Genomic DNA, 27,218 nt, shown 5'->3' on the forward strand with positions numbered 1-27,218 from the left:
AGCATGAGTCTGAAAAACCTGAAATAAATAGATTTTAGTTCGTCGAGAAGCAAAGAAATGCTGGTGGTCATTGTGCTTTATTAGTTTCTAAATAAATAAATAAATGCAGCTATATTAAGGAATCAGGTCAGTCACTGCCTGGAGAAAAACAACTCAAATTCACTCTTGGTTCTCTGGCAGTAAATGTTCCAGTACGGGTTTCTTGCTAAACAGAAAGAGCAAGCTTCCAACCTAAGAGGCCCTGTGCTCTTTTGATTTCACTGAACACGCAGATGTTTGCTTGAATTTGTCCTCACTTTTGAATGCTTTTTTTTCAGCTGCTTCATTGCATTGACAAGGTTACTTATTTCTTTCATTTGCATAACTGAACCACGACCTGCTTATATCTGCAGGTAGAACATCTGTGTTTGCATACTATCGTGGCAAGTTTTAGTTCCACGGGAATAACAAAGGTTTATCATATTTCCATTTACACACTCCTAACCTCTCCATTTTTTGCAAGTTTTGTTATAGAGGTTGTCAGGGCGGCGCTTTCCGCTTTACCACTTGGGGCGAAACAGGAAGTGCCACCGTGTCTGATGCTGCAGGCATACCTGCTCCTGCCACTGCTATCTATACTGCCTGCTGCGCTGCTGCCACTGGCAGAGAACCTTTTGGGTAAGGTCTCGGTGATTTCAGCAAGACCTTGGCCAAATTCATTGAGATCTCACCTGAAATCGTCACTGATGTCGATGCCACTTTTTTTGCCACTGGTGGATGCAGCAGAGCAGGTGGAGCACATGCAGGGGTGCAGCCTCAGGGGCTTCCTCTGCTGGAGGCAGAAGCCTCATCCCACCTAATGCCAGTGCCGGCACTGAAGATTGTGGTTTTCCCTTCTCTTTTAGGCTCACTATAAGCTAAATGTGGGGGAAAGGTCTCAGAGATGGCATTTTTTGTTTTTGTTTTGTTTAATTTAGTACTTTTATATCCCAATAGGAACCTAACTTTAAACAAAAACAATCCAGCTAAACCAGAAGCAGGTGTGCAATAGTGTGAAACATAGTCGTCACACAAAACAGTTGGTCTTAGATGGTCCTGGGAAGGGACAGTCCAGCTGAGAAAGGAGCTGATGTCTGATGAAGTCTCTGCCTGTCTTCTTCTCTCTGCCAGTGTCAGTGGTGGTTTATTGTATGCCCTACAAGAATTGCAAAAAGACTTGTGATGCACAGCAGCCTAGAGAAAGTGCTTGATCTGGAATCAGGACCCTTTACTGGAAAATCAGGGCTCACAGGCTAGAGACAGAGACAGAGAGAGAGAGAGAGAGAGAGAGAGAGAGAAATAGTTAATGCAAAAGGTGAAATAAAAAAAATCACATAGCATGTGGAAATAGATTTTCTGCTTACAAAAATAAGGATATACCTATTCAGTTATGAAAATAAAATAAATTAATGCAATGAAACCACCATGAATATACATAAAATGTGTGGATGAATTCAAGCAAGTATTAGCTTCAAAGATATAATGGCTTCCCAGGTGTTTGAGAGAAGCTATCAGAAGAATCAGATTGCATTTCAGTTTTTTAAGATTGGATGATAACAGTGACATAAAAAGCCATCATGAAAAGTATCCGTGGCACCATATGTCTGAAAGCAAAAACAAAGAACCCCCTTTTTCTTCACTGAGTTTTGTATGGTAATGAAATTATAAATGTGACATACTAGGAAAAGGGCCCAAAGGGTGATTTTTAGATAGGAGCAGCAATGATAAGGGGAAGCAATTAAATTATGCATAATTGACAGAAGTGAGAACTGTATTTATAGTGAGAAATACAAGATGACAATAGCAGACGGATGGGGGAAAGCTCATTCCCTAAAGAACCTAACATTTTTGGACAGTATGAAAGTTAAAGAGAAAAGAGAACTATAGACAAGTTAGAGAGAACTGAGTAACACACCTGGACCTATCAGGAAGAGTGTGCCATACAACAAAAGCTAAGCTCTTGCATGTGCAACCAAAATTTGTATTTTAAAAAGTTTGATTTTAAAAAGTCCGCCCCGTCCTCCACTGCAGTAAAGAACACAGTTTATATTATGTATTGCTTTAAAGGTTTGTAAGAATAATATTCAGATTTTACATGTGGGAGGTATATTGTGGAAACACACTGGGGGATGGTTCAGTTGTAGAATCAAGTACAGGATGGTTTGAAGGAGCAGCTGGGAGCCTCAGGAACCACAAGCCTTGGTATTAGACCCTCTGGTTCAGACTAACATCCCATGTCTCAGTGCAGTGGAGTAGCTTTTAATGAACAGAAGTAAAAGAAATTGAATTCGCAGGCCCGATGCAATATTAATGAATTATATCCATTAAAAATGTACAGCCCACTTTAGTGCCGTTTAAATTGCATACTATATCTGAAATTACCTACGCATGCTTTAAGGCAGGAGATAATATCAGAAAACATCTCAATATCTTTTGAAAAACACAGTCAGTACAAAAGCTTTGCCATTAGCTTAAATTACACAAGGGGTAGAAAATTGCAATGAAAATATGCACTACTCAGACAGGTCCAATGGATTTACTGAGAAATAAGTCTTACTCAGTTCAGAGGGATTTGTTTTTAGGTGGGAGTCTAGTGGATTATAGCCAGAATTGCACAATCTGATGGATATAGATGTGAGCTGATACTGATCCTTGGGACTAGGAAAAAAATTCTGAGTGAAAACAGAGGATCCCTTTTTGCAAAATGTTTTTTACTCCAATGAAAGTATGGGCTCATCCACACTTCTGCTTGCCCTGTGCCTAGCAAGCATGGGTTTAAGCAGTTTTCAGCTTGTCCCACACTTTCTAGGCACAGGTCCAAGCCTTTGTCCTGCCACTTTCCCCCAGAAAACCCACTCTTCAGTGCTAAATTGGAACAAATGGCAATCTGCAGATTGCTTTTTGTTCAGATTCAGCGTTAAGGTTGGGGTTCCCCAGGGGAATGGATAAGCCCCAAGCACGGATTGTGTGACAGCCAGGGAAGGAAACAGTTCCCAACATTGCCAAGGCATCTGTCTGGGTGATCCTCTCTGTCTCGCCCTGCTGTGAGATCTGATAAAACTGGTCTTGCAGTAAAGTCCACGAAGAGAGGCACCCTTCCCCCCACCTCATCGTCAAGGCTACCAGATAATGCTCCCTGTCTTCCTGGACTGCACTGTGAAGGCAATTCCATTACGTCTTCTAATACGCTCTGTCAAGTCAGTGAACATATCTGTGCCTGGGCAAGGCAATTTGGTAATGCTCTTTCCTGCGCTTTGCTGAAGGGACAAGAAAACTGCCCTCACAGTGCAGCATGGGATGTCAGTTCCAGTCAGTTGCTTTGATTCCTTCTTCTCTCCTATGAAGACAGTGCTTTAGTGTTAGATGAAATGTTCTGGTTTTGCTGATCTTATATTTTACATTTTCATTCACTCTTTATCTTGGACTTACTTGGACTTGTATAACACTTGTCTAATAGCCCTGTAATCATTCCCTTCATATTGCAAATGTGGGACTGTGGGTGAGAGGATGTTACTTGGCTACTTCCTGAGTTCATTTTAGCCACTGCACCAGCTCTTAAGATGAAACTTTAGGTCACACTCCACCACAGAATGGAGAATGTTTAAAGCTCATTGACTTCTCTGGTCTTAAACAAAATTGATTCTGGATTGCATTGTGACCTTAGATTGAAACCTGATCATATCACAGGGACAAGGTTGGGTTTTTTTTTAAGTATCATAGTATATTGTGCAGCATTACCTCCCAAAGCAGAAAGTATTAATATCTATATTTTAATTTTTTTAGGTACACATGTCATGGAAGGTTCTGGAAGAATGGTTGTTACTGCTGTAGGAGTTAATTCTCAAACAGGGATCATCTTTACTCTGCTAGGCGCTGGTGAAGACGAGGAGAAGAAAGATAAGAAAGGTGCAAATTTGATCACATCAAATTTCCTCAATGTCTGTTTTTATTACATAAAACTGATACACAAACTAACTACACAGCATTTATTTCTGATTCAGTCCCATCATTTTGGGGGGCAGGACCTATGACACTCACAACTTTCACATGCTAGATGTGTACCAAAGTGTTATTTTGAACATCATACATTTTCTATGTAAAATGTGAGAAGGGAAAAGTAAAAAAAGAAGTTCCGGGCTCACCTACGTTCCACACATTCTCAAGCTGTGTTATATATCCCAAAGTCATAACAAACAGAGATTTAAACAAACATAATTGAGTGCTGTTGTTAAAAAAGAAGCAAATTACTACTTTTATAATTTCTATCCTCACATTTGAGATCTAACTGAAATTGTTGTAGTCTTGGATTTTATGTTTTAATTTAACATCAGAATTTTAAATTGTGCCATATTTTATCGTGCACAGTTCATATTTTACTTGATGTTAGCATACAACTAACATTCATCCAGCTTTTGTTAATTTAGTAACTGGTACCATTCCGATTATCTATATAGTGCCTTCTACTTTTGTAGTAGATGGGGACTTATCTTTCTAAGCACAATCGAAATGTTGGATCTAAACAGTCTATTCTCTGGATAGAAGATGTTTCCACTTATAGAAGGGGAGCTTCCATGAGCAGAACTCTCTTCTCATGAATGGAAGCCCATTCCATTAACATAACAGAGTATTTTGATCCAACCCATGCCTATAAGTAGGCTGAACTGAAATGGTCTCCTTTGTAGAATATTTCTTGGAAAGAAAGCCACTTATGTTTCATGGGAAGTTATGTGAAGATCACTCTTCAATTTCCAGATTCAGGCAGCCTTAATGAAAATGAAAGCTAAAATAATAATAGGGATCTGTTCAAGTTTCTTTCCCCCATAAATCTTCACTGCAACTGATTGATTATTGATTCTTCAATTCAATTCAATTCCTGCATTTCTTATTTAAACAATTTCTTCCTTTCTTTTATCAAATCATGCATCATTGATATAGGAATGGTTAACGAGCAAATTTTTGATAAACTTGTACACACTTACCTTTTCACAAAAATAATGTGTGCCCAGAGTCCTTATACTTTTGCCAGATGGTCTTATATCTAGTTAAACTGCAGCCCATGTGGTTATGATCCAGAGCAAAGCTGACCACGTCTGTGACAGTCACCCTTTGCACCATTGCAGGTCATGTTAGAGTCTTAACGTGAGTGCAAATAAAAATAAAGGAAATATATTGAATGTGTGCAATCTTCTTCATGAACACAGTTTTCTTACACTCCTAAATCAGAAAGGGCATTTTCCCCCTCCCCAGAGGTATATCAGAAGCTTTAGTATGAAAGGAATGATAATAAATCCTATTGATTTCAGTATGTCTGTAAGGTAGGCGTCCTTCTAGAGTTCATTTGTTTCGTATTAGACTAGATCAGTCTAAACTAGGACAAAGTGAAATACAATTGCCAAGAAAGTGTAGGCAGTTGTATTTGGTGTAAAGAATATTCAATGTAGTTTTTGCTGTATTCCCTACACTTACAGTACACACTAAACTCTCTATCTCTATGTAGACTAATAGTGTTACATTACATGTAAAGCTAATATGATAAACGGGGATTAAAATGTGTTTTCTCAGAAAACAATGGCTGGTGATTGAGGGCTTTATAGCTAATATATTTTAAGCAAGAATTGTGTAAGACACACTAGTAATTTTCACATAGCCTGCCACAGTCTGCAGTCTGGGCCTGCTTTTCTGTGACAAAATCCTGTGTAATTCTCCCCAGTGTTTCCTCTTTCTTCATTTAGTGTTTATACTTCCTTGTCCTGTATTTTAATTTTTTAAAAGAGACAATCTGTCAGTCTACGCCACCAACTGAGGGATAGGTGAAAAAAGAGGGTCATATTTGTCATATAACTTCCATAAAACATCATTACACATCCAATAAAACACCTAACAAAATGCTTTCAAGACTCATTCTTCAGTCATTCAAGTAAGCCTCCAGTGATGTAGTAATGATCAGGCTGCATGGAATGTCAGTCTTCCAAGCACTGTTCCTGTGAACACACTCTTTATTTAAACAGAGCTTGTGGATGAGTCTGGCATGAGCCCCACTGAAATGAGCAGTGTTTGTATAGCAACGGTGCTCATTAGATTATGTCCCTATTTCCTAAGCTCAAACATACATCCATTGTTATGTATGCTTGCAGCTTTCTGAAAGCCTATCAATCAGATGTGTTTGCATTTCTCTAGATGTATGCATTTCTTCCTCATTAACATTTTGTAAAAATCAACATACAGGTGTGAAACAGGAGGATGGACATCAGCTTCCAGGTAGAGTAAGAAACCTACCATATCAGAGGAAAGGCTGAGGCTTTTAACTGGGACTTTCCCAAAAATGAGGGTGCGGAAAAGACCTGAGTGAATAGTCAAGAAAACTTGTCTTCACTACATGATTGGAATCTAAAATGAAATTTCAGTTGGAGTTCTTTTGACCCATTTTTATGTGGCTCTTCCCTAAAAGAATTACTTCGGAAAAGTTCGTTTAAAATAAGAACTTTTAAAAACCTCAATTAAAAATGGAAGCCATGATTTTTAAATTTTCACTTACATATCAATACAAAATGGCTCAGCTAGTGGGTGAACCAGAAGTCTGACTCCAGTGGGCGGGCTGAAGTGCTAGGCAGTCAGAGGAACTCTTGAAGAGTTCAAAGAAGCCTCACTGAACTTGGGGCCTACTTTGTCTCCTGGAATCTCCATTCATTGGACCATTAGGCTTATTAGGGCGGGGCAGGGTAGACACAAAGCTAAATAAACATAGAATAAGACCTGCTGGATTAGACCACATGCCTATCTAGCCCGGCATCCTGTTTCCCACAGTGGCCAGCCAGTTTCCTCTGCAGATTCCATAAGCAGAGCAAAAGGCAAAAGCTTTCTAGTGTTGTCCCCAATAATTTCAGAGGCATGCTGTTTCTGCTCCTGGAGGTTGCATACAGTCATTGTGGTTAGCAGCCATTGTTAATCCCTTTGGATTTTAAAGCTATCTAAAGCTAGTGGCTGAGCCGCCATATGCTGTGGCAGTGGATTCCATAAATTAACTCTGTGCTGGATGAAGAAGTACTTCCTTTTGTCGGCCTTTAATCTCTTGTCAATCAACTTTATTGGATGACCCCAAGCTACAGCACTGATGCAGTACTTGTTCTCAGTTAAGCCTTGGTGATATGGCTGGCTGACCTCCGCAAGCCCTACAAGGGGACATCCAGACAAGGAAGCAGCCTGGCTCCTAGCGAGCCTCATCCCCACACTTGTAGTCGTCCGTCCCCTCCAAATGTTAAGATGGGAATTAGGGGGCTCTGCTTGATGATGAGCCTCCTGCCAGCTTGTGTGTTCTAGCACATGCCCGACTTCGTTGACCTCTGGAGTTCCATGGTACCATCTTAACGTTAAACATCTAGTACTAGAAAAGCAAATCTAAGATCAGACAATTTATTTATCTAAATAGCATGTTGGCCCAAGGTATTATTTATGTGACACTGAAAATGAACCACTGAATATTTGAAGCCAAAATTGTTGCTGGAAACATTTGTACAGTTTCAGATCATTTATTCACTGCAGATTATTCACTCAGCTCTAGCACAGCTAAATTCCAATCAATGCAAAATCTGCTGGGAACTTTTGCTTCCTCTTGATGTGAAGGAACTTCTTGCCTGACCTATTCCCCCCCCCCCACTCCCCGCTGCCACCCCTTGTTTGAAAGGAAAACTGCTGACACTTTAGAACTGTGATTGACTTGATTTGATTTTCTGTCGTCATTCAATGCACAATGAAAAACAGAATTGGTAATAAAATTGTTTAGCAAATCTTGAATGGACTGTGTGTGTATATATATATATATATATATATATATGCTTTCGTAGATTTTCACGGGTACAGGAATGCAGGTTTTGGTGTCTTCGGGTGTCTTCCCGTGTAAGAGTTGGGGTGTCTAGGCGACGTTTCGACGAGGTCTCACTCGTCATCTTCAGGCTGGTGCTTTCGGCTTCTTGTTACTGGAACAGAGCAGGATCTCAGTGTTTTGAGTTCCTAAATGTGTTAATCGCCAATGGATACCAGCAAAACAGGGTTACGAAGCTAATCCAAAAAGAAACACCCCCCAAAAACCAAGACACAGAAGAAAACAATGGCATGGCCCTCCTTCCTTATATCAAGGGCACTACAGATAAAATTAGCAAAATCCTCCATAAACACAATATCAAAACAGCCTTTTGCACCAACCAAAAAATAGCCAATATCCTCAGAAACCCCAAAGATAAAATCCAGTTGGAAAACCAAGGGGTCTATGAAATACCCTGCAAAGTCTGCCCAGCCACGTACATTGGACAAACAAACAGACGAATAAATGCACGTATCGCAGAACACAAGAATGCCGTCAAAAAAGAAGAAAAAACTTCCTCTCTTTTCCAACACATGAAAGAAACAGGACACGAAATTAATTTTGCAGATTCCAAATTGCTCTTTAACATGGAACATCACCACAAGAGAATAATCATGGAAGCCATCGAGATAGAGAAACACCCTCACAACATGAACAAGCGTGACGACACGTCCCGCCTGCCAGACATCTGGAAATTAGCCCTCCCCACAAAAACCGACACCAGAACCAGAGGCACACAGAACGCCATCACCAATCAACCACACCAGACCCAAACCCAGACCCTCTCCACAGATAAATCACAGACACCATCCAGTAACCAAACCATAGTGGCACCTCCGGATGCTGCACCCCCCTGCAATCCCTACACAGATCTGGCTGGCACAGGGCACAAAACCACAGCTCGCCCCTATACACGAAGCCAAGCCAGAGCACAACTAAGTGCAGTACAGCCATCTTCTCAGAAAAACTCTTCACAAGCTCAAGAGGTCAAGACACGAAAGCTTTAGCAACTAATCCACACCTAATGACCCACCTAAGTGGTACTCAGAATATCACTCAAGAAATCACTCAAGATATCCCTCAAGTAATTAAGGAACAAAAGAAGAAAAGGCACACTAACCTGGGAACCTCCTCTCTGCCCAGAACGTTGGAGGCTATACACCACACCCCCTCAACAGTATTTATAGGAACTCAAACACTGAGATCCTGCTCTGTTCCAGTAACAAGAAGCCGAAAGCACCAGCCTGAAGATGACGAGTGAGACCTCGTCGAAACGTCGCCTAGACACCCCAACTCTTACACGGGAAGACACCCGAAGACACCAAAACCTGCATATATATATATATATATATATATATATACACACACAAACAAAAAGAAAGAGTCAAATAGGGCTCGTGATTGTACTCTTGAGTTTCCCAAAATTTCTTTTGAATGTTACACTGGAAAATGTGCCTTATTATTTTTATAACGAATGAAGGAATTAAATAGAATACCTTTTAGATGCATAGATAAATAAAGCATATTAGTTCTAGTAAACGTAATATTGTAGTTATTTATGGCTGTCCTGAGAAATGCAGGTGCTTAAATAATACTTTATTTTTTTCTTACACTTCAAATCAAAACCTAGTATTATTATTATTTTTTAAAAATGAGGCATCTTAAGAATGTCTGCGTGGAGGAGCAGAGGAATTAGAAGTACTATGTAAAGTCAGTTTCTCACCAACTCTGTTAACTCTGTTAAATGTCTTTCATATTTACTTTTATAATATTCCATGTATGAGTTTTTGTTCCCCACTCTTGTGACATTCTTGTAATAACATCCATTTTTAGACATTATGTTGCTTACTTTAAAACAACTCTGTTTTGGAGAGAGAGACAGAGAAATGAAGCCACATTAGTCCATAAATGTTATCCTTTCTGTCATGTGAATTTGTTCATATTATTATGATTTATTCTTTTTTTTCCTTTTATGCATTATTACTCAGTAGATTCTTCCCATACCTCCTTCCATCCTCCTTCAACTACAGATGGGGCAGCAGGTGCAAATGCCACAGATAATGCAAATGCCAGCTTAGTCAATGGTACGTTAAGAACACCTAGCTTGTTTTTATTTGATGGATTTCTCTCCTTAACTCTATAAGCTTCCCTCTTTCTCTTATGAACGGCACAGATGTTGTATGTGCATGTGATTATTACCCTGTGAGAGCTCCTATTGTATCGCAGCTTATAAGAGATGCCACAAAATCCCACTTGGTCTTAGCCAGCCAAAATCTTTGCTTCTCACTGATGCAACAATGGGACGTGAACAAGTAGGAATCAAGGAATCTTCTATTGCTGATTCAAACTATTAAAAACAAACCACTGCAGCAAGTATCTGCCAAATCCACATTTCCTCACAAGGTTTTCAGTGCAAAGCTGTTGTTTCCATGCTTTCCAATGTCTATTTGAAAGAGAGCATGATTTTGTTTTTCATTCTACTGTTCCAGTGTGGCACTCTCATAAGCATTCATAGTCTCAACATAGCTTTGGGAAAACAATCCTGCTGGGGTCAGGAATCTGGCTTAAACACTACCAGTAGCATTGTAGTGCTTTATTGTGCGTTCCCACAACCTTTTGACTCAGCACTGAGCTAAGCATTTACTGTAGGCAATGATAGTAGATAGCAAACTATTGCTGTGTACTACCGTGCATGTGCTTGGATATGGTTTCATACATTTTCTTTCTTTCTTTCAACAAATACAACTTCACCTTTGCAATTCTGAATGTGATGTTGGCCAGCTTCTTGACTCCATTTCTTAGCATGCCCATACAATAAACTGCTTTATAATAATATAAATTTATAGTAAGTATGAATGGGTGTATTTTATCTCAAGCTTGGATAGAACACTTGCTTTTTCTCTAAACTTATTATAATATCTTTGCTTGATTACATTGTTGTGCTTTTAGCATCTAAGTAGTAATGAATTATTTATGATACCACTAAATAGTAACCAAAGCATGGATGTTATACAATGTTTATTAATCCTATTTATAATTGGATACACTTCATGTCCTGTAGAAAGTTTAAAAAATGAATGTTAAATGTGTTTTCTGGAGCCCCGAAAGCAGGAAATCCTAAAGATCAGAAATGAGGAATTTGTGGTCCTCAGGATGTTGTTGGAGTCCAACTCCCATCAGTCCAACTAGCATGACAAATTGTCAGGATTGATGGGAGTTGTAGTACAGTGTGTTATCGGAAAACAAGTCTAGACCCTCTCAAGTATCATAACTAATTTCATGGTTCTTCTGTTCCTGGTAAAAATATGAATACAATACCATCTTAATAAATTTGAACATGCTATAATTTCATTCTTTCCACTGCTAAATCATATTGGAAACAAAGCCTTCTTAAACTTGCAAAATCACACTCTTGATGTGATCACAAGTCACAAATCACCCCTTAGGGAGCTGTGAATACTTGCTGTACAACCAAATTGGTCTGTTTAGCTCAGCATGGGACTGCATTTGAGAGATGGAGGCTGAAATTGATAGCATCGTCATGTTAGGCTCATCTGCAAAAGTTCCTTGACAGACAAATGAATGCAGCCTTCATAAGGAGGCTTTGACAGTATATTAAGAAAGGGCCTGTTGTATATGTAGGTAGTCTAGCACTGATATGTCCTACATTTTAAAGAGAACCATTACTTATAATGGGGTAGCTACTATAGTGCCTGGCATGTACTTGAGCTCTCTTTTAAAATTTAATGTACGTATTTTACTTTATTTAACAAAATTTATAAACTGCTTGATTGGAACAAATCCTCTAAGCAGTTTACAGAAGTATAAAACAAAACATTAACATTCTTAATTAAAAACAGTTAACAGCAGCTATTTAAAAACATTCAAATAATAATTAAATCAACAGTAGCTAGAGAGAGAGAGAACACGTATTAACATTCTACACATCTAGAAAGGCTTGTCTCATGGTGGCCATGAGTTGTGTGGAATAATACAAAATTAGAAAGACAACCTCTCTGGAGAACCTTATGCTTGTCATGGGAAGTCAGCTATAGTTTGCTTGTCCTGATAGTGCAGATCACATAATATTAATTTTACGTGCACACACACACACACACACACACACACGTCTATAGTAACAAGAAGCATTCCTCAGTACCAGGAAAAATATACAAAGTGGACACACTTCACTCATTCTCATTTCACAGAAATTGCTTAGAATGTACCTGTACATTTTGCCCCATAACATTTCTTCAAGGAGAGCTAGAGACTTACTTTTTTTTATAATGCAAACTCAGAGTTTGGGATACCTGCCCAGGGGCACCATTTAAAGTTTTGATTGGTGTCATTGCCCCACACTGTGTTGGTAACTCCTGTACCGAATCATGCGGGATATAAAATATTTCTTTGTTTACTGTGACATGCATATTGCTGTCAGAAAATACCTATTCTAGGATAGCTTGTCATTTCCAGGCAACAATATAAAACACAGATCCCTTTTAGATGCTCTACATCTGCAGTGGAGTTTTTCTGCCTTGATATTTGAGCCTTTGCTAGGTTTCCAACTTAATCCTATAATCCCCAATGAACAAACAGGCAAAAATACCCACACTATATATATGTAGTAGTCCATACAAACCATCCATTTAAATAGTCTAGAAATGTATACTTTCCAGTACTAGTTAAATGCAGTAGTCCATGACTATTGCTTCACACTGTGGCTTTAAAATATTAAGTACGCAAGACTGAACTTTGTGCTTCTACTTTATGTCTGAGTTTTGAAAGATGGGAACTTCATTTCTGTTATCATAAATTAAAACATATTTCATTACTTGTCATTATGGAAGTATTCCTTAAAAAAAAAAGCTAACCTTGAGACTTTGGTGAACAGTATTTCCCATGGATTTTTGAAATGTTAATAGCAGCTGATTGAAATGTCCTACCAGAACCACTATTTGTCCTCCAAGACGAAACATGCACCCACCCCACAGGGCAAGTAGCTGCTTGGGGGGTGGGCTGCATTTCAAGCAGGAAAACAGCGTGGAAGAAATAGTACAAGTCTTCCTTTGTGCTACAGTTCCAATCTAAACTGAGTCCCTCTCTCCAACACAACTGTCATTAACATTAAGAATGCTAAATGATCCAGCTCATGGATCTCCTGGATCATACCCAGTTGCCCCTTGCAATATGGAAGCATTTGCTGGTGCGGCCAGCATTGCATTCTGCAAGGTCTCAGTGTGTGCTAGGGAAGTGGTAGCAGTTACTTGAGTCAAGCTAGGCTGTACCAGAAGAGTCATCCAAAGCTTTCAGAAGGCTGACAAAGGCCTTCTGTTCCCATTGGCCTTCCTTTCCCACTCTGACCCCACCCCCCACCCCCGAAGTGCTGCCTGCAATCTTTAAAGAACCATATATGTGGCTGTGGAGCAGGAAAAGCTAGAGGAAAATAATTCCCAATGAATTATTGGAAGAACCATGTCCTTGGGTTAGAATGATATAGAAAGGAGTACTGAAGGCTCTCTCCCCTGAGTTGGTGACTTGTGAATCAACTGAATTTGAGTCTTCCATGGTGTGACGCTGGGACATGGACACAGGGCACATGACAGTCAGCTCTCTACACCACTGCCTAATTTGGGGGCTGGAATGTATGTGAGTGAGTGAATGCATAAATGAGTGTCTCATATTTGTGTTTATCTGTGGATGCATCTGAGTATATGAGAAAGTGTGGGTAGGTGCCTACCACTCGTATATTGCCCCTGGAAGGTCAACCATAACGAAATGGGGTCCTCAGGCTGAGAAAGTTCCCTACCCTGGATTAAAGGGTAGTCTGCTCCCTTAGACATTTTAGTAGTGGGTTTAAGAAAGACCTTTGAATTCCCAATGAATAGGTTTCAAAATGATCAAAGCAGATATTTTGGGAGACATGGAGGGCATGGGGAAGTTGGGGAATGCCCTGTTGCACAAGCAGAAGTCCTTGTGCAAGGCCTCCTCTGATGGAACTTGTTAGATGGATCCTGCCCTAGACTAACAACAAGACTTAACTTACCTATAGTTCCAAAAAACTGCTAAATAGTCATGTGTCATTATTTAATGAAATCTAAGTATTGTATCAGGGATATTATATTACCGGTAACATCTGCTAGAAATATAGGCCTGGTGCGAGGCTCCTTCCATGTCTCCCTGTGCTTCCGAGGTAGCTCTTCCCAATTTTAGATGATCTCCCAGCTGAGTCCACAGTCCACCAATATTATTATCTCAGTTGCAAATCTGAAATTTCTTCTGCCTCACTGCAGTTAGGCTTGAGGAAAAGCCTTCCATTTGTTCAGAAGGCTTTTTTGAAGCCTAATTGTTGCAGGAGTGGGCAAGATCTTCCTGATGATTGCTGCTGGTTTAACTTTCTCTCCAACTGCATTCTTCAGTAACCATTCTTCAATAACCATTATGCTTATGTGTGCACATATATGTGTAGTTGTGGTAAGTATGTGTGTATTCTGCCCCAATAGTTTGCATAGTCCCCAGATGAGCTCAAAAAATCTGGAGACCCCTGGTTATTGTCTAATTCTGTCATGTCTGTCATCCTTTGGTATATGCTTATTATACATTTTACAATGGAGTATTGGGCTAGAAGAAAAAGTAACATACTCCCTAATAGTCATTTCCGCAGTTTAGTAATATAGTATATGTGTACAAATCACACTGTCTAGTGGAAATACATAGTTTTACCTCTCAAGAGAGGCAATTTATCCAGTATTTCTGGATCTCCAAGAATACTTCATTGCTGAGACTTTCCTTGTCACATCCCTTTTATTTATCTCTGTGATATATTAATATGCAACTGCTATCCCATCCCATAGACACCTGTCAACTGGCTTCAATATTTCTCTGTGCCAGATTCAGCATTTCTCTGTGTATATTTGGTGAATTTTTTTTAAAGCAGCCATTTGTACCTAGCAGCAGCTTTCTCCAGACAGAAACTTTTAACAGTGAACAGTTGGTACTGTAACTTTAACATTACATGAAAACATTCAGTACAGAGGAAAAGAAATGAAAATATATTTCTTATTTTATTAATTGATTTAAGGAGAAAATGCATTTTTTTTAAGAACCTTAGCCTAAGCCACCTTTGCCCTAATCCCACCTGTGATGCTGTGCACACAGAACCCTGCTTCTGCATGTGTATTCCCAGCAGGATGAAAAACTGTGTGCATAAGTGGCACATGTGGTCCACAGCTGGGGCTATACATGCAGTACTCTATTATAAAAGGTTAAAATTCCCATTTCCAGCTCTTCAGGAAGGCCTGTAGAAGCCTGAATTCATTCCTTCATTTTTCCTGCTGACCTGCTGGTTTCACATTTTATGGAGAACATGATAGAAATGTATCCTACCCCCACTTTTTGGCACACTGCAGCACTCTTGCACTCCATATTATGAACATGGAATGTGGAAATTGCAGTTTGGCAAATCTAGTAGAAATGTATAGAAACACTATAAAAGAAAAATGAATAGTACCTTACATGCAAATTTAAAATAACCATTGTTTTCAAAATAATCATGCTGCTCTGCATTAGAGGAATTTATTATTTTATTTTACTCTAAAATTAGTCACTTTGTTTAGCAAATATTTATTAGCTTCAGGTGGGGAAATAACAGCAAGTAGATTTGTAATTGCAATTGGGACATGTAGGATTGTTTATAAACATTACCAGTCTGACGCTTGTAACATTTATACAAATGTTGGAAAGATTGTTCTCCAAAATTAATTTTACATACACATTTTGGAGAACATTCTTTCCAACATCAGTACAGTTCCCTGACTGAAAGGCCTGTGTGCGCACATCAAAACTGTACATATCTGCACCTTGCCATATCCATTCATTTCAGTGGAGGGAATGGATACTTACCTGAAAATGAATGCACATGCAGATCTACTTCCTCCCTTAAATTAAATAGGGAATGATTTCTGAGAGGGTGAACTTTCTATATACACAGCATTCTGTGGTGAGATCGCTGGTTTGGGGGGGGTGATTATAACTGAATTTTATTTTATTTGCAGGAAATGCCGGCTACTCTGAATGTCTCTAGTTCTTTGATATTGGAATTCCAAGGATTAATTTCATCAGGATTTTTAAATTATAATTTCATCTTCCAAATTTTAAAATCAGAATGCAAATCTATATTCTGGTTATAATATTAGCAACTATGGACTGTTATTGATTTAAGCTGTCTGCTTTGTCAGAAGTACATATTGGATTTTTACAGTGTAATAGATTGTACTAGATAGTCTTCAGTTCCCATTCCAGATCTCCTATTTTATTATTTTATAATATGATACATATTGCTAACGAATAGCATATTTTAAACATACTAATTAAACTAAGATACTAAGAGATACTAAGATACTAAGTTTGGGGATGGGAAAATGCAAGGCTGCACTGCACCTTGAAATTCCCCAGGTGTAGACGAGAGACGTGAGTGTTAACACTCAAAGAGGAGCTATTGCCAGCTGCCCATGTCTTCCAAGAGAAAAATTCCTTGAGCACCAGGGGATGACGTTAGTTTCTTCAAAGATGAGAAAGGCCACGGGGCCTGTCCTCTTTCTCCCATGAGTATATTGAAAGTGCAGAAGATTCTGCCAATGTAGAGCCAATAGCAGTATCTATTTCTCCTGGGAATAAAGGGGTTTGAACTAGAAGTCCCATGACAGCACCTTGGGACTTTTTGTTCATGAGACCTGTGATCCTGCTAGAAATAGACATTTGCAATGTCACTAAGCTGGCAGACACTAGAGCAGCAGTAGAGGCTTTCCCCATCTTTGGAGGAACCATTGTCTGCCGCCGCCACCCCACCATACATTTTCTCCCATTGGAAACGGGGTAGCAGGCCGGAATGGTAGAAGTGCAAACGTAGGGGTGGGGCTGTGTCTGTCTTGACTGCTCTTTTTATTTGTGTGAGCAGATCAGACAAGCCTGCCAAGTGTCCAATGTCAACTTTAGAACATGCCCCAGAAACCTTTGCAGCACAGTATAAGTAAGTTTCTATATCAAGCAGGTCTATGTCAAAAGTATTTCCTGACAGAAGAACGCAGAATCCAAAACACTGGGTTAGATAATTTCAAATTATTGCTTTAGGCTTTGCAGTATAAAAACAATTACTATTGCTCCAAAGTGTTTATGACTTTCTATTATTACTGCAACAGAGGAGGCCTTGGTGGTAAATGATAAACTTGGTTGTAAATTTTTGTTCAGGAAGCTCATTCATGCATATAAATCCATCATAAAAATTTGCATTAAACTTTATTTAAACATGCTCATAACGTGTTTTTTTGGCCCTTTTTATTTAAATACCCCTTTGTCTTGTGTTCTGTCTGTGCGTACTGATTGTTTACTGTCTGTTTTTGTTTGTTTGTTACAATTTTTATCACATAGGCAAAATGCAGGATGGGAATATGGAGAACAACCAGAATAAAGGTAACCTTCTTTTATATTAAGGAGGATTTTAAACATCTACTTGAATTTAGTTCTGCAAGTATAGTATCAGGAATATCACCCCCGCAAAAAAAAAAGTACCTCAAAAGCAAACTTTTTAATTTTTTTATTCCTATGACAAAAACAACACTGTAAACAGTCGAGCCTTTTTCTTGCCTCCTTTAAGCCTTCATGTTGGAATAACCAACCATGGGACGCTGATAGATTCCAACAACTTGGAGCTGTCATATCCATCTTTCCAGAAGGCTTCCGTCAACTGCATCATCATGAAAGCTTCACACAACCTCTCTTTTCTAGTGCTGCTTCTGCTGTTTCACTTCTGCACTCTTCTCCTTAGCGATATTCTGTGGTTATTACTGTGAAATGCTCACATAGGGAGCACTGTCCGTGCCACCTTGAAGGTATTCTGTGCCAGTGCTAATATCAAGTTGTGCATAAAGAAGGATTTGCAACTTGCGGCTTAGAGAATATTAGTGTATTGGACTTTTAACCAAGTTAGGCTGAAATCCTGCAGTGCTGTGTGTGAATGCAGGGAAGCATGCACCCAGACAGAGGTTGTAGTCACTGCATAGCTAAAGAGCAATACACTTTTCAGATGGACATCAGGTTGCATCTGTGTAAAAGTGGTTGCAGAAGAAACTTCAAAAGCACTGCCAGGGCACATGTGGTTCTTCACCACAATAGACACATAACCATTGTAAGATTTCAGCTAGTTGTCAAGCAGTGTGTTTCATCTTTTTAAAATAACAACAAATAATATTCATTTCCTGTCTAAATTATTTAAGTGTATATTCCCTGTGTAAATTAAAAATTAGAATTCTCAAAAGGTATTTTCTTTGCCGAATAATATCGTATCTATTTTTCCAATATAACATTTGCCGTCTACATTTGTCTAACAGCAGTTTCTTCACATGTTTTTCTTTGCAGAATGAATATAACTGGTATAGAGCAGTTGATCACATTTGTTTTCCTAAACTACGTAAGATAGATGAATAACGAAGAAGATAAAGCCCATAAAAATAATTTTTTTAGTTCCTCTTAGGAATTTCAAAATACAGAAATAACACATACAGTCCTACTTGGTGCTAAGCTAAATTGATTATGTCTAACTATTCTTGATAGATCTTCTAAACAGTGTACACCATAATATACTATGAGTAGTGGAAAATTTCTCCTGAGCAACACCATTAAATTTATGTAAGGCCATAGTTGTGCTTTTGGACATCTCCCTTCAGTTTCAGCTGGGATTGCACAGGGGAAGTTTGTAATATATTGTGCCCTATAGCATTTTTATTATTGCACCAACTTTAATAAGCAGCGTGAGACAGACACACAGGGATGATGAAGAAATTATAGTGCAACTTACAGCTACCAGCTTTCCTAACCATTTGAACACTACAGTTGCCTTTGCTTTTCCTCATATTTCTTCATGTTTTCAGTTTTAATTATACAAAAAATGATTGTTTTTTGTTGCTACTTCAAATGCAATTGTAATTGCATATATTTTTTTGAGAGTGGTTTAGAGCGTTAAAAGACTTTGAGTAGGTTCTCAGTTGTGGTAGTTAACATGTTCTGTGTATAGCTGGTATTTTAGTACTTGATGCTTATCTAAATTTACAAGGTGGCAAGAGGCTTTGCTTCCTTTTAACTAAAAGAGAAAATCTTCACACTGATCTTCAGTGTCTAGCTGCAGTGCTCCTACGAATAACTATGGAAAGATGTTGTGCTATAACATCTTCCAGTGCTCTCCCTCTTCAAAGTTTAGTTCTTCATAATGTTAGGCAAGCGTCACCCTCCGAAAAGATTTCAGCAAAATTTACCCACCCCCCTGGAAGTGGCAGAAAGATAACCGCCTCTTCCATAGCGTCTCTGTGTTTCTCTGAGTGTGTGAGAGAAGAGGCTTTCAAAATTGGTAGGCAAGGCTCAGCACAATAGGCATTTTTTCTCCTTAATATCACTCTCGGGGAAAATGGCTTTAAAGATGGCTGGATGGCTGAGGCAAGGGGGAGAATTTGGTTTCTTGCACTCATTCTGTAGGGATGCGATGGTATACACATTTCTGCATGCAGTTCTGCCGTCGTGTCTAGGCTGACTCCTGGGCTAAGTAAACTGAATATAAAATCAGTATCTTAAATCTATTCAAGAACTTTTGTTCCAAGATTTACCTTGGACAAACTCTACCACCTCGGAACATGTGCAAGTGTAAAAAATGGTACATGGAGAAGGAGTAAAGCACCCTTTCCCCCTTCATTTCTCTGCTCAAAATTGCACTTCCAAAGGCTGCTTTCCTCTTTAAAGAAATGGAGGGAACCTCTTAGGGCTTGGATAAATGTGTGATGTCCAGTTGTGTCCCCTTGCAAAATGAAGGCTAACAGAAAGGAAAGGTACATGTTTCTCTCCACACAATTTATTTAAAGTTCTCTGCAGGAAGATAGGAGAAGGTTTTTTCTTTTTCATATACTGAATTCTTTGTAAAAAAATACTGCAGTTGTGAGACTTTTGACTTCTTCGAGCGTTAGAAAATTAAAATGAAGGTGGAACCTTGAATCTGTGTGCACTACCACCACCCTCTCTAGCTCTGACCTTGCCCCATTCAGTAGCAAGGTATGCTGTGAATTTGTAAGTCTGTTTGCTTCAACACACATACACATACCTGATGGTTTAATCCCTTATACAGTGGTACCTCAGGTTACATACGCTTCAGGTTACATACGCTTCAGGTTACACACACCACTAACCCAGAAATATTACCTCGGGTTAAGAACTTTGCTTCAGGATGAGAACAGAAATCGTGCTCCGGCGGCACAGCAGCAGCAGGAGGCCCCATTAGCTAAAGTGGTGCTTCAGGTTAAGAACAGTTTCAGGTTAAGAACGGACCTCTGGAACAAATTAAGTACTTAACCCAAGGTACCACTGTACTGATCACTGCATTCTGCAGGTGAGGGCCTCCTGTAGATATCATCTTACCAGGAGGTCTGTTCCACTCAATATAGGAATCCAGCCTTTAGCATACTGGTATTCTCTTTTTGGCATCTATGGAATTGCCACTTACCTGGAAATCCTGGGGAAGCCATGGTTTGCAGTCATGGCATGACTGCTACCCAGCCCAGAACCATTGTACTTCCATGGTCATTGTGGGAACACCTGTCGTGGGAACAACACTCAACCCAGGGTCAACACAGCCCTCTCGTCAGCCAGCAGGTGAAATGGTTGACGCCAGAGTCACACCCACTTCCTTTGCCAAAACCTACTTACATCTGTAATCAGTAAGAAGTGTGGCCTACCTCATCCCAACTACCGGTGTCATGTGTATTCCTCATTGGTCTGCCTCTGGCTGGGTTGCATGTTTCTATGCCTGGGCACACAAAGACTTTCCTCTTTCAACAAACCTTTTAAGTAGAGCTCTTTCCTAGTCTGCAGCTTTTTCAAATTGTTTTTAGATGTTTAAATTGTTTTGTTGCTTATGCCTTTGCAGCCCTGGACTCCTTTGGGAGAAAAGATGGGATACAAATTTTTATTATTAATAGTAATAATAATAATAATAATAATACAAGAGTTCTCGATAATAGTGTAGCGTTCTCTATTATGGGGAGGCTTGTTAGTAGGGATGAAAGGATCTGCCAAGTTCTTTCAGTTCTCATCTTTATAATCTTAAATTCAGTTTTCCACATTTCTGCAGCAAGTGAATTTTACAAACAACAGATCATCATGAAAAGCCTTCAGTTTTTTGTGCATTTCCCCCTAATTAACACAATTTGTACACAGTTTTGACTAATGTACACATTTTTGCAAGCAGTCTCTCCTAATATAATGCCCTTTTCTATGTTTTTTTCATAAATGTATTCATTCACTCCCAATATATGTGTTTTTATAAGCATTATTTGGCGGGAGAAATGTATCACAAAATTCAGATAGGTGCAAATTTTGAAGGATGGCTGTGTTTCAGTTCTCATATTGTTTTGGAAAGCATGAGCTTGATAAATTATGCTTTAAATGCAAACTGAATCAAATTCTTCTCCCATCCCTACTTGTAAAGCATGCTGCAAACAGACTTAGAAGTAATCGTCAGACCTTACCTCTGAACAAAGGAGGTGGAGTAGGTGACGCTGGCATCCAGAGGCAATTTAATTATATAATTCTGAGGAGGCTTCTGATGTAAAAAAAAAGTTAGATAGTTAATTATATAGGCCATAAATCTATCATTCATATCCTGGTCTCAGGATATAGTGTGAGTGCACATGAAACCACTTTTTGCTAAAGTAAAACAGGTCTGAGTCTGGTAAGTACTTTGGAAGGGGGATAACCCCATGTAGGCCACTTTGGGTCAAACAGCAGAATAATAGTGTGATATAAATGCAAGAAAAAACCTTTTTTAAACTTAAAAGTGAAAAACTGCTATAAAACCAACAGACTTTCATTCTAGAGAAGGGGAGGCAGAAGCAGACCTTTGTGTATGTTTTCTAAAGTGCTTTGTAAATTGAAGACTGGGAAATGGTTAGACGCTTATAATCTTATCAAAATAACCCGGCATGTCAACTGTTCTAAGGAAAGCAGTGGTGCAGAAGCCAACACTGAAGGCCAGATGTCTCATTTTATAAATTAAACATCTGAAATAACGCTACAGTTCTTAAATAATTTTCCTCCTTCTGCACTGTTAGCCAAACAGCAGGATGGTGCTGCTGCAATGGAGATGCAGCCACTGAAGAGTGCTGAAGGTGGAGATGGAGACGATAAAGACAAGAGGAAAGCGAACATGCATAAGAAAGAAAAATCTGTCCTCCAAGGGAAGCTGACTAAATTGGCTGTCCAGATAGGGAAAGCAGGTATGGTGTACATTTGATGGGGTAGCCTATTGTCATGAGGAATGTACTAGAGAGTTTAGACTAATTGCCAGCCAGATCTGCGCACAATTTCCAAAAATGTACATGGAACTCGATTAGCACTCTATGATTTTGCACTCCACACTCAAGGCATTCAAAGCAATTGTAGTATTAAACACATTTCTTTGGAACCCAAACTGAGACTCCGTAGGTTCTGCTCATTCTCTGTAGTGATAAGAGTCCAGTGCAATTTCCCCAAGGTATAGCTGAGCTCAAGATCTCGAAATATCACATAGGACGCTGCCTTACGCAGAGTCAGATAATTCTCATAAGTAGTTTTGATGGGCTGTATGTATGTGTGATTCTGGATCACGTCTCCGGGCTTCATAGTTAAGCTGCCAGACACGATAATGATTAAACTGAGATTTTAACACACAGAAATGTAGCATGATGCCTTAAATAAAAATATTTTTTTTCACAAGATTTCCACCACCCCACACACTTGCTATAGTAAAAGTTAACTTTTTTTGTCTGTTTCAGGTTTGGTGATGTCTGCAATCACTGTCATCATCTTAGTAATATACTTCACTGTTGAAAACTTCGTAGTCAGCAAGAAGCCATGGCTGCCTGAATGCACACCTATCTATGTTCAGTATTTTGTTAAGTTCTTCATAATTGGTGTTACTGTGCTTGTAGTTGCTGTTCCAGAAGGACTTCCACTTGCTGTTACTATTTCCCTTGCTTACTCTGTAAAGGTAAGCAACAGACTTGAAACCAAGATGAAAAGAAACAATCGTTTTGTGTAGTTATTTAATTTGTTCATAGATTACTTAAAAATTGGTTTACTGTTTGGTAAGGTAAACAGGACTACATGTCAGTGTAATTTTAAAGGTTTTTCAGAATGCTAATGTCTTCAGATCAAAAGTGTAGCCGAAGAATAGAATAGAATAGAATAGAATAGAATAGAATAGAATAGAATAGAATAGAATAGAATAGAATAGAATAGAATAGAAAATAGAATAATGTTGACATTGTTCACAGTAGAATATATCTCTAGAGGAACTTCCCTCACTACTGTGGAACTAATAGTTCAAACAATAACATGGGTGGGCTTTACCTAGGGGGATCTCTTTAAAGAAGTGAATGAAGCAATGGACTTGGAAAAAGAGACATGGATTCCCACTTAAACTGAAGCATCTCAGGTGCCATTGTGACATAGTGTCAGCCATTTTGCAGTTATGGGGGGGGGGAACACTTATGCTAGAATAGCTCAATTTCCAGTAAGGTATATATACATAATTAAATTATTCTACAGTGGTAGGCTTTCAATATGCATGAATAATATAATCCAGTAAATAATGCAAATGCATTTGAATGGGAACCCAAACACCAAAGCAGAGTCTGAAATACAATTCACAATGAACTTAATTGCCTTAGGACAGCAGATCTCTGTACTGTGTGATGAGGGTTTCCTGTGCTAGTTTGTATGGAGTTATGTACGGGACTGGTCCTCATTGTGGTGAAATGTAATAGAGTTTACTGTCTCTCTTTTTCCTCAAAGAGGATTTTTTCAGGGTGTTGGTAGGCACTTATTGTTGTAACATAATTCCTGTTTTTCCACAAACAACAACTTCTTCTTCTTCTTCTTCTTCTTCTTCTTCTTCTTCTTCTTCTTCTTCTTCTTCTTCTTCTTCTATAAATTGAAATTACCACTTCCTCTCTTTATCCGCTCCCTTAACATGCTTGTTTATCACCTTGCATTACTTTAGCCTGGTAAAGCTATCAATTACACATGGTAAAATATCTGTACCTATATTATAGTACCTATAACTGAGTGCTGAGTCATTGCATGCACATCTTCTCTGAGTTCCATTCCTGCCTTTCTCCTCCCCCCACCCTGAAAATGTTTCCATTACAAGTACGGATCAGTGTTTGGGTGGAGAGCTCCACTGAAGTCTAAAACACCAGAACCTTTCCATTACAAGAAATGTAAATGCAGTGGTGTAGACAACTGTATGCTGAAAAGCAAACAAAGAAAATAGAAATGACTGGGTTTTTTTTTTAATGTGCATGATCACTCATGCACACAGCTTACCTAAATGGAAAAGAATAATGGAAATGGAAGAAATGGAAAGTTCAGCAAGAGCAAACTGTACATGCACTGCTACCAAAATTAATTATAGAAATCCTTAATGTAAAATTGGAAGATAAGTAGAGTGGAACACAGGACAGAGCCATCTGTAGAATTACAAAATGGAATGAAAGAAATATGTCCACTCCTACTTTGGTTTAATGTTCTGTGTGGGTGGGTGAGTGTATCTTTCAAATGAATTTCAGTATTTTTGTACAGATGTTTGAAAACTGTGGCCAGATTATATTGTTCTTGTTCAGCTGATTGTCTCATGTGCCTAAAAAACACCAAAAAACCCCCACCATTAAAATGTTGGCAGATATTAATTCACATTAATCCCTCATTTACAGGAATTTTGTAAAAATGCATTTTGTGTACCTGAAGTTTCTATGTTTTACAAGTGCAAATGGGATTTTGTGGAAAGATTAATCCATCTGCTCTACTTAAAAAATGCTTATGCATTTAATTAGCATAAGGGATTTTCAACCTATTTACCAAATAGGCTTTATTTTTTCTTCTTTTTCAGAAAATGATGAAAGATAACAATCTGGTCCGTCATTTGGATGCGTGTGAGACGATGGGTAATGCTACAGCCATCTGCTCTGATAAAACAGGGACGTTAACCACCAACCGGATGACAGTAGTACAAGCGTACATTGGAGATACCCATTACAAAGAGATCCCTGACCCAGATTCCATTCCAGCCAAAATTCTGGATGTGCTGGTTAATGCAATTGCCATCAACAGCGCTTACACTTCAAAAGTTCTGGTAGGTAGGCTTTGATTTCAGACACTAAAAAGACATTTGGGGAATCTGTGTTGATACTTAGAATTCTCTTTCACTGTAATAAAAATGCTGTTGTGTGAAGGTTTGGCCAAAGTAAGAATAAATCTACATCTATATGTTGTGGTTTTAAAAGAAATGTTTCGAAAACTATTCTGTTTTGTAACTTACATGTGCCATGCCAAATTTTCATGAAGTTGATATTTTTAGGTAAGAGGTGGGTTTATAAGGAATGTCAAAAGGCCCCCAAAGTCTATTAACTTATCTTTCACATTTTTTGTCCCTGTTGACAGCGCAGATCACTATTGCATAATTCAAGCAAGTCAGGGTTCATATAGTAATAAATAATGATAATAATAATGATGGGGATGACAGTTGCACAGTACTTTCCACTGTTCAAAGTGCTTCGCATGCACTACTTACTTGTAATCCTAGCAACTAAATCAGTATTATTATCCTTCTTATTGCAGATGAGGGGATTGAGGCTAAAGTAAAATGGCTTACTTTACGCTGGCTAGTAAATATGATCACACACACACACACACACACACACACACACACACACAATCTGTCTATCCAGACAAGCAAGATGCATTTTCACAGTTCAGAAACACATATCCAGCCAGGCAAAAAGCACTCAACAATGGCATGGAACGGGGCAGGTGAAAGGTGGGTGTGGCCTAATCAGAGTCCCAAGGGCTGTAAAGATACAGCTGCAGGGCTGCATCACCCTTGAACTAGATGAATAATGATCATACTGTTTTTGTATTCCATTTTGCTTAAAGAGGAATCGGTTGGAACTATTTATTCGTTGTGTGGCTAGAAGAATAGTTGAGAATTCTGTTTATTTATTTTGCCATATCATGTTTATTAATTTTACAATAATGCTTTCCATTACAATCTCTCCTCTTATATTATACATTTTGGCTTTTTAGGGCCATGACTTCCTTCAAACCTTCCTTGTGATTTTCTTTCTTTCATTTCAAATTTCTGCATTTTCACTACTTAACCACTGCTTTAAAATCAAAAACACCAGAACATCATATTTTCTTACTCTTCTCTGCAGTGATTTTTCTTCTTTCCTTAAAAACTTCTTGCAATCCTACCAACGTGTTTGATTGACTACAATTGTCTTTCAAATAATTTACAAATTTAGTCCAGTCCTTGATGAACTTCTGGTCCCACTGTTCTCAGATTCTTCCCGTCATTTTGGCCAGTTCCTCATACTCCATTAACTTCAGTCGCCATTCTTCCTTTGTCAGTAATTCCTCTTGTTTCCACTTCTGTGCTAATAAAATTCTTGCTGCAGTTGTTGCATATAGGAAAAGCTTAGTATCTTGTCTGTTGATGTCTGTACCTACAATTCCCAGTAGAAAAGCTTCCGGTTTTTTAGTATATATATATTTCAACATTTTCTTAATTTCATTATATATCATATCCCAGAAGCAGTTCACTTTCTTACATTCCCATCACATATGATAAAAGGTACCTTCTTTTTCCTTACATTTCCAGCATTTATTATCTACCTTATAGAGTTTGGCTAGCTTCACCGGTGTAATATACCATCTATACATAATTTTCATCACATTTTCTCTTAAGGCATTACACGCTGTAAATTTTATTCCTTCTTTCCATAATTTCCCCCAATCTTCTAACTTTATATTATAGCCAAAATCTTTAGCCCAATGAATCATTACCGACTTTACCTCTTCATCTTTCAGATGCCATTTTAGCAATATTTTATACATTTTTGACAATGTTTTATATTTGTTATTCAATATTTCAATTTCAAATTTTGATTTGGTATTTCCAAATACATTTTTCTTCATATCATCCTTAAACATCTCCTTAATTTGGTAGTAGTGCAACCAATCATTAACAAATCCTTTCACCTCTTTGTATGGTTTTAATTTCCACTTATTGCCATCATTTTTGAGTAACATTTCATATGTTACCCAATTTTTATTCATATTTATTTTCTCAACACTCATAGTTTCTAACAGTGATAACCACCAGGGTGGTTTACTTTCTAATAGGTTTTTGTACCTATTCCATACTTCATAGAGAGACGTTCAGAATATGTGATTTCCAAATCCTTTATGTACCTTCATTGTATCATACCAT

The 27,218-nt window shown here is 38.5% G+C and overlaps 1 protein-coding gene across 20 annotated transcripts in view; it reads left to right on the forward strand.

Annotated features, from left to right (window-relative positions):
• Positions 1-27,218, forward strand: part of ATP2B2 (ATPase plasma membrane Ca2+ transporting 2) — a 365,380-nt gene that overhangs the window by 275,579 nt on the left and 62,583 nt on the right. For 10 of the 20 annotated variants that reach the window (XR_014522401.1, XR_014522408.1, XR_014522410.1 and 7 more), the window contains 7 exons: positions 3,802-3,924; positions 6,244-6,276; positions 9,865-9,960; positions 17,300-17,341; positions 22,018-22,182; positions 22,720-22,934; positions 24,837-25,079. Coding sequence is in view for 6 of the 20 variants with exons in the window: in XM_083488917.1 (XP_083345043.1) it covers positions 3,802-3,924; positions 6,244-6,276; positions 9,865-9,960; positions 17,300-17,341; positions 22,018-22,182; positions 22,720-22,934; positions 24,837-25,079 (917 nt within the window). In the remaining 14 variants the exon portion in view is untranslated. The remainder of the gene's footprint in view (positions 1-3,801; positions 3,925-6,243; positions 6,277-9,864; positions 9,961-17,299; positions 17,342-22,017; positions 22,183-22,719; positions 22,935-24,836; positions 25,080-27,218) is intronic. The other 10 variants (XR_014522404.1, XR_014522409.1, XR_014522414.1 and 7 more) reach the window with 6 other exon arrangements.

The sequence above is a fragment of the Podarcis liolepis genome (genome assembly GCF_965112155.1).
Source record: "Podarcis liolepis genome assembly, chromosome: 2".
Taxonomy (NCBI): Eukaryota; Metazoa; Chordata; class Lepidosauria; order Squamata; family Lacertidae; genus Podarcis; species Podarcis liolepis.